This window comes from Camellia sinensis, chromosome 3 (assembly GCF_055761805.1).
Source record: "Camellia sinensis isolate YWXY chromosome 3, ASM5576180v1, whole genome shotgun sequence".
Classification (NCBI taxonomy): domain Eukaryota; kingdom Viridiplantae; phylum Streptophyta; class Magnoliopsida; order Ericales; family Theaceae; genus Camellia; species Camellia sinensis.
The window spans coordinates 26,996,842-27,005,614 of record NC_138963.1 but is presented as its reverse complement, the minus strand read 5'-3'; the positions used below and the strand labels follow the sequence as shown (position 1 = coordinate 27,005,614).

General features: G+C 36.5%; 1 protein-coding gene and 1 long non-coding RNA gene across 2 annotated transcripts; both read right to left on the bottom strand.

Annotated features, from left to right (window-relative positions):
* Window positions 1-1,133: 1,133 nt before the first annotated feature.
* LOC145822412 (uncharacterized) lies at window positions 1,134-3,421 on the bottom strand. The gene is made up of 3 exons (XR_014363644.1): window positions 1,810-3,421; window positions 1,516-1,695; window positions 1,134-1,425 (listed from the first exon to the last, which is right to left on the bottom strand). It is a non-coding gene; the product is annotated as an uncharacterized LOC145822412 (long non-coding RNA).
* Window positions 3,422-5,993: 2,572 nt separating this feature from the next.
* LOC114261705 (uncharacterized) lies at window positions 5,994-7,487 on the bottom strand. Its single transcript, XM_028202002.2, has one exon. It carries the CDS (start codon window positions 7,485-7,487, stop codon window positions 5,994-5,996), a length of 1,494 nt encoding a protein of 497 aa, XP_028057803.2.
* Window positions 7,488-8,773: the final 1,286 nt, after the last annotated feature.

Here is an 8,773-nt window from a genome sequence, read left to right as displayed (position 1 = left end):
GAATCTTTGCCTTTTTGATATAAATTATAGGTTTTTTGACTTTTTTAATAACTTTTTCAATGGTATGTAAAGTATTTTATGTATTCACATGTGCATCCCTTCTTGTGATGTTCTAGCTTAATTTTAGAATTTCAAATGTCTATTTTGTTTGGGGTGTGCTAAATAAGTGTACTTTTTGATTTTTTGATAAAAAAAATAAAGAAAAAAAATATGTATGTTTGGAATAACTTTTTAACTTTTTACGAAAAAAATGTGTATTAAAATATTGTAACAAATAACAAAATTACCAAATTACCCCCAAATATATAAATGCATACTGACAGTGATGATACCGTCATCCATACAGTGGGCAGCAAGATGGATAGGACCAGATTGCCTACGGTGCTGTTTGGACTGGACAGTGCTGTTCGGCCTGTGGGGGCTCACTACGAGTGCCGTTTTGATAATTAGAACCGTTAAATGTGTAGAACTCATCAAGTACTATATGTTTGTAAAAAATCACATTAATCGGATATCGATAACTATCTGATCGGACTAATTTTTTGTCAACCGTTACTTTGTGCACCGTCTATTTTTTTATACAAAACCGATTTGATCATATAGTTATCGATATCCGATCAACGTAATTTTTTACAAGCACATAGTACTCGACGAGTTCTACATATTAAACGGTTCAGATTATCAAAATGAGACCTGTGATAAACCCCCACAAGCCGAACAGCATTGTTCTGTGTATCATGAGAAGTGCATCCAGCTGTCTAATGTGTACCAACAATACTGCAGACAACACATCACTTCAATACACCTTTTGACTTGTACTTTTTTTGTAAATTTTTTTTTTTTTTTTTGTGTATAATAATAACTTTTTGATTTTTTTAACAATTTTCTGATTTTTTATCTTTTTTCATGATGCCAAACCAGCCCTTAATCTTCATGATTGTTTTATCTCCTAGGAAAATAAAGTGGACAATTTTAGAAATAAAAAGAGTATCAATCAATTATATATTGCCCAATTAAAGACAAGCATGACAGAATCGTAACTATTATGTTATGAGAATAATAAATGGAAAAACAAACCCGAAAATTTTATAAAATAAAATTTTATAAGACTTATAAGAATCAATTGATTCATAAAATAAAAAAATCTGAAATTAAAAATATATAAAGATAGATAAGTGCTGTGATAAGTGATTTCACGTGAACAAATAAAATTAAAAATAAATACACAAGTTAAAAATGGCATGACCATGTGCAACACAACCAACTAATGCACATGTAAGGCGCCATCCCTCTTTTCTAGTTTTGTTTTCTGGGTTCTGCTGTTTTTTTTTTTTTTAAAAAAAAAAAAAAAAAAAGGAATAATATACAAACACGAGAAGCCTTGACAAGATCCAACATAATGAGAAATACACCGGTGGCATTCATCTGGACCACAGAAAAGCAAAACAAAAAAATTAGGAGAGTAAATCTACATTCTACAACCAAGTGATCAAGGAAGAAAACATTGTGTAATACCAGTCCGTTAAAGGGCAGATCGGGGCTAAAGGGCAAAGTTGCTATCTCTTGGCAAATATTCTTTGCAATATTGTCTTCCATTTCACACCTATCTTCTGGAGATTCTCCGAGTCCAGCAATGTGCTCTAATCTCATTGAGGATCCAAAACATCTTGACCAACTGGTTGACCTGTCGTACGTCTGCAAATATGGACACATAATATGAGAGACACATAATATGAGATGATAGGCGGGCATCAAAGAATATGCTTTGGTAATAAAGATTTCAAATTTGGTTCTGTTGTATAAGTTTACCTATTCTCAGATAGGCGTTTTTCTTGGTCTTTCCCTCCATTCATATTCTCCTAATTCAGAGCTTCAGCAAATGTTTAAGTATTCATTCCGGCTAAATACATCATGTACAAACAGCATTTCAGATCCATAATAGAATTGTCCAACAGCCAGAAGACATACAAGCCATAATGCATTCTCATTATACCAAAAACAAAAACATAAAACAAACAAACAAACAGAAAGAAAGAAAAAAACAAAAGCCTATGTTTTGAGATCACAATAATATTCTTTTTGCATTCATTTTTCAGTTCTTCCAACTATCATGAACATACACTGACAGAATACAAATACAAATGTTGAATACTGTGTTGATTAAAGCTCATACATATAGCGAGGACAGCGAGAAGAGAAAGAAGAGCTTAATAGAAAACCAGGCTTCTCTAGTTAAGTGCAGCTACCTCTCACAGAGTCTTCATTTGGTTTCTCTTGGGACAGACATCTTGCCACAAATACATTTCCAACAAAAAATATAAAGACGCGTAAATCTAAAACCAAATATTTCATTTTTGTTAATCTATGATTTTGATAGTATTTTTTTCTCTTTCAATGTGCTAAGAGTGTGGATCTTGGCTTCTAAGCTTCCCAGGAGGCACACCCCTTAATTACATTACACTAAAGACTGCCTGTCAGAAAATAATAAAACATTCACCCCAGTCAATAGGGAGCCCAAAAAATGCAGTAAGAAAGAAAGAGAGCAAGAAATGAATCTCTCAAATTTCTACCCACAAACCTAATCTTCATACCAAAGGTATAGCTATGTTCAAACAATCCGTCTCCATAGTCATTGCCAAAACTCTGGTTTAACAAGATAAAGTAAAGCTGCAAAAGCAACTCTTCCAACCAACCTGCAGAAACACACACTTTTGAAGTTGACACCAGCCCAAAGCATATTGAAGTCCAACCACAGGGCTGCTTCTGAAGGTGACGATTAAACATGACCCAGAACCACTACCATGGGAATTAGTTTGCTTCCCGTAGAAAACACAAGCTGCTCTGGAAATCATTGCTTTGGCTATAAGACAGTCCGTGTCAAAACATGCTTTCCAAGTGCCAAGCAGCAAAATAAATGAGTGCTCGGGAATAATATTGCTAGCCATAACAGTCACTGACTTAAGCTTCTATCTAACGTAACTTCATCTACATTTCACAGAAAGCCATCGTCCGGAGATAATTTGAAACCCACCTCAGGTCCTTATCAGATGCAGCCACTATTATATTAGGATGATAAGAAATGGGATAAAGTATTACACACTAATTGCTTAAAACTTTTTTTTTTTATTAGGCAGGTTAAGAAGACTCAAACTTAATTCTCTTTATTGGGAAAATGCAACCTAAGCCACTGGGGTAGCTGCATAAAACTGTTAAAATGGGCTTTGACATTGATTCACTTGTAAAACAGAATACATTATAATAAACAAGCAGATATCATTGCCCTTAATTAGCACAAGTCATTAAAAAAAATCAATTTTACATGCACTTACGTGTGCACAATAAAGGCCAGCATTCAACAAGGGAACACATTCCTGCCCAACTGTCTTTGCATCACCATTCACAACCAAGAACCCTACCAATCAAGCCTAAATCAATTCAAGCCCCCTTCTCCACTACCTCTTGCCCTTCAATTTTACAATTAAAACTATAAAATAATTATTACCAGAAAATTCCAAGCCATTATTTTCCCTCCAAATCTACATGAGTAGATGTGTGGCACTGGCACTACCTTTTGGAACAGGTGGCAGCTATGAAATGACTCTTTTCTTAATTCTAGGAGATGCAAATATACAAAGGAAAGGGGGATAGGGTAGTCAACTATATCCAAATTCATGGGTTGTGTAGTGCATTAGAGCTTATTCCTTACATTTCGAAAAAGGAGATTTGGAATTCCTAAGATGGAATTGTTCAATAAGGCCTTCCATTGTTGGGCAAGTAGTTGTGGAGGTTAGCTTGAAAAAGGGAGAGTCTTTGGAGGAGGGTGATTGATGGTAAGCATAGGCTTGACTGGGAGTATTAATCTACAGGTGTTATTAGGGATAGCATGGTGTGGGTGTTTAGAAGAGCATTATGAAGGTTAGGATTGACGTCTTCCCTCTTATTTGCTTTAGGGTGGGTGATGACCACAAGGTTCATTTTTGGTATGATTCCTAGTGTGGACAGATAACTTTGAGGAACGTTTTTCTAGATCTATTTAGAATAACAACTAATCAGGAGGGCTCAATAGCAGAGTATTGGACTCCAACTTCTGCAAGTATAGTTTGGGTTTTATTTTTTTGGAAGGCTATTCGGGATTGGGAGGTGGAGTCTGTGGGTGCTTTCCTTGGGATGCTTTAGGAAACGATTGTCTGATGTGGTGAGGGGCTAGGAGTGAATTGTTATCGATGACTTTATTTTATATGAAAGTTAGTTGGTAGAGGAGAAATTGGATTTTCTTGGCAGGGTTGCATTCTTTGGTTGGACAAGAGCTCGTGAAGCTATTCTGATGATCAACAATTTAAGAAAGACAAAACAAATTCTTCAAGGATTGGCATTATATGTGTAAAGAAAGGCAGAGGGGAAGTTTGAATCCTCTTCATTTATGTTGCTCTGTTGTGCGGGAGGACTGGGAGTGAAGTATGGTGTTCTAAGCTATCCACGTGGAGTGGATGACACATGGATAGGTTCAGGATTTATTTTCCTCTTGGAATAGAGGATGGACAAAGAGTAGATTAAGAAAGGCGTGGAAGGTTGCTCCGGTTTGGCTTGTGTTTGTGGCATGAAAGGAAAAGAAGATCCTTTAAAAACTTGGAGAGTTTGGCTCTTTGTTTGAAAGGGACAATGCTTGTCTCAGCTACTTAGCACATTCTAATCAAAGTGCATTATGGCAACACGTATGCAATACTAATGCAAACTAAATTGCAGTCATGATGCCCCCAAACAAACAAGTTGTCCCAACATGAAACAAGTTATAAAGCTGTTAAAACAGTACACTATACAATAAATGGAAATAGAGCTGATATCTGAAGTAAGCCTGCAGCAACCAAAACATAACATCACTTGTTACCATCATCTCATCAGGAAATGTGTTTGATAATACATATACATGTATTATATATATATATATAAACAAATCCCTCTATTTTTTAAATGATTCATATTGTCAAAAAAGCAAAAGTTCCAAGATTCTTGGAGATATATGACAACATATAACTTAGTATGCTTGCATATCATCATTTGAGTTTCCAGTGGAGCCCTCTTGGAAATGTTTTTTTATAAGTGTTCACAAATTTTCTTTTTGTTTTAATTTTGATAAGTACTAATTAAGTAACTCTGCTCCAACAGCGCTTATTCTTGCCTCACCAAATAAACTCTGTAAAACAAAAAGGACATGCTCCCGCTGCTCCCCTCCCATGAATATTTTTAAATGATAAGTGCTTCCTGAGCATTGTTATCCAGTCCATCATAACTTTTTTGTTTTTTTGTTTTTTCTCTTTTTTAACTCTCCTTTCTTACTTGTGTTTGTATGCACAAGAGTCATTGTAGAGTGTTCTTTCTTCATTTCCTTTTTTCCTTTTTTGTGCGCATGGAATGAGAAGGGCGGTGCCTACCATAAATGTCACATAAGATAATACAGAAGTAGTTCAAAAAGCATGAGAAAAATGCACCTAGAAGGGCTTATATTCCACACATGACCAAACTAACAATAATGGAATGTCAAAAGTACAACCACACAAAATAAAAATGACCAAAAAGCATTTTGCTCATAGGTTCTTATAAAATATATGTCATCAATCTGACATGAAACGGAGTCAATGGTTTTCTATATAACCTATTCCATTATCAGCATAAGGAAAACCACTTTTGAGACAAAATATGACTATTCCCTTGCATTATGATCACCAAGAAAAACATATACTGCAGGGCATGAACAGCATGCGAACCAAGACTGCAACAAAATATACATGAGGGATTGCTGTGAAAGTATACACAAGTTTTATATTGCCTCGTGATGAAGTACACAAAGTATGCTGCTGGTAACATCAGGAAACAGCGGCAGTGCTGAATCCCATATTGACTGCAATGAATACACTGAGCACCAGAGTATTACCGGCGCCATTCCATTGGCATAATTGAAGCTACGAAGCAAACTCCAAATCAGTTTCCATTGAGTATCATCTACGGCGCTGGATAAAACCTTGTAACTCTCTCTGCCCAAATGTCCTTCCTAGAGAAGTAGCATCCTTAGACCTCACAGCAAAGTAAAATATAAGCCAAGCCACCATGAAATAAACCTCCATGGTTGATTGGAAAGCTGTCGCAAACAGTTTCCCAAAATATCGAGCCAAAGTCCATCTCGTAAATGATCCACAAAGCACTGACTCCATACATTTAAGAACCACAGCTGGCTTAAACATTGTCGATAACAAATAACACCCTTCCTTCACAATCTCTCTGCCACCCCTCCTTGCATCCACAATTGCAACCCAAGAATCGACAGCAAAAACAAATTCCACAATCATGTCTAACAAAAGCCAAGCAAACAAGAACCCTGCAGTCTCCTTCTCAAATCCGGGAATCCACGGAGACATAATTGAGAAAGGCATCAACTTTAACCTCACAAAGATCTTGAAAAACGAATACTGATCTTCCATTTCGCCGAAAAACCAGAGACCGAGAAGCTGCGTAAGCGCATCTCTCACCGCCCATCTCATAAGAATCAACCCAGAAAGCCTTTTCAAACCCAAATTCGAACCGTCCCATATAGTCCCGGTCCACGAACGACGCCTCGAAATTAAATGATTCACAACAACAACAAACACAACTCCAAGAACCCAAGAATAGGTAACTAGAAAACCTAGAACTACATACCCATATGCTACAGACAAGAAACATACAAGAAAGAACAAGGCAGAGGCGTCTCGCTTCCGGAGTTCCAAGCTCTTGATCAAGTACTGAAAAACAACAAACCTATCGGTCTCATCATCACCTTGTTTCAGTGAATTTTTCACTTTCTTCAACTCATCATTGTCATCTTCTATAGATTCTACAGTAGATTGCAATGAACTCTCGGGGAGTTTGAAAGAAACCCCCGAGCGAACAATGTCAGGAACCCTAATTCCATTATCAGTAACGAAATTCGAAAACCCTAACCTGGATTCGAAGTTGCTAAGAACTACGAAACTGCCATTGGGAGGGGACTTGGGGAGGGAACCGAAGAGGTAGCGGTCGTTGTCTTCGTCGCCGGAGAAGAAGTCGTCGTCGAGGGTTCCGACGCGGGTGAGGTGGAGAAAGGGGCGGCGGTGGCGGTGGCGGTGGCGGTGGCGGTGGCGGTGGCGGCGGAGGTTCACGGCGGCGGAGGAGGAGGAGGAAGAGGGGGAGTGGATTTTTGTGCCGGAAATGTCGAGGCGGGAGAGGAGGGTTTTGAGAGAGGGGTCGCGGTCGATGAAGGAGGTGAGGAGGTGAGTGCCATTCTCGACGTTGGAGCGGAAGGTGAGGATGAGGAAGGAGAGGAGGATGAATGTGAGGAGATGAGAGTAGAAGATCGAGCTCGTTTGTCTCAGGACTTGGCTGCTGGTTTCCAAGTTGAGGTTGGGAGACGCTGGCGGTGGCGCCGCCGTAGGCGACGGTGGAGGGTGGTGGTGGTGGTGGTGTTGGTGGTGGTTCATGGATTTTTAGGGTTCTTTTTGAGAATTGGTGAATCAATAATGATCAATTTGATTGAGAGAGAGAGAGACTAGTAGTGAGAGAGAGATACAGAGATGAATTTTTTTTAAAGAGTAATGCTAGAGATTTTAAATATTCTATCAAAAATTTTATTAAATATTTCACATGGGTGTGAGACTCATGTGAGACATTTAGTAAAATTTTTGGTAGAATATTTAGGAATTTTAGCATTTTTGTTTTTTTTATTATTATTTGCAAAAAAACAGGGTAAGAAAATAATTCAACTGCACACGTTTGTTTAGGCGCGTTGGATGGACTCGCTTTATAAATAAATACTGTAAATAAAATTTATAGAAAAATAAATAAATGAAAATAACAAATATTAATTGGGCCTCTGTTTGGGAAGTGGGTTGGCTTTTGCCTTTTGCCTTTTTGAATTTTTTGATTATTTTAGTCTGAGCTAAAAAGTTTAGTTTGTGAAGAATTTTTTGGCTTTTTAACTTTTTTGACTTTTTTGTGAGAGAAAAATGTAATGATTATGGGTATAAGTTGGATGTGATATTTTATTTTTTATGGCTAAAATAGCCTATTTTATCTTTTGTGGCTAAAATAGCCAAAAAAATCATGTTTAGCTCTTGCCAAACGGAGGCTGGATATGAATGCGATGTTTCTCCAAAAAAATATATGCAAAGTTTAAAATTTAAAAATATTTTTAATTAAAGAGACATAAATATCATCTTCTCTCTCTATTCCTTCTTCGATTCTCTTAGGCTAAGTTTGGGAAGACTAAATAAGTGTACTTTTTGTCTTTTTGGACTAAAAAATTGAGGTTAAAAATATGGATGTTTGGGTTAACTTTTTGAATTTTTATTGAAAAATGTGTAATAAAAAATTGTAAAAATTGATTTGTAGGGAAAAATTTGAATTGGGAGTTGTGCAGCCGTAATTGTTGACTTTTGGTGAATAGTGTTAACTTTTTAACTTTTTGAGTAACTTTTTGGCTTTTTGGCTTTTTTGGAACATCCCAAACTTGGCCTTAATCAACATTTGAGCTCATAAATACCAGAAAAATTTATTTTAGAAGACTTGTTCGGACTATAGAAATTTATTCTGTAAAAGCTAACCCAAGATATCTTATATATTAAAAATTAAAAAATCATAATAGTCTAATGTCCAGATCCGTTTAGACTTATATTGAAGTTATATTTTAATTATTTAAATTGTTTATATTGTAAGATTCGTCTAGTAAATCATTTATATAAAAAATTAAGTTAGTTAAATATCTACA

Coding starts and splice junctions, on each gene's coding strand:
- LOC114261705 (XM_028202002.2), bottom strand. CDS start 7,487: ATGAACCACCACCAACACCACCACCACCACCACCCTCCACCGTCGCCT.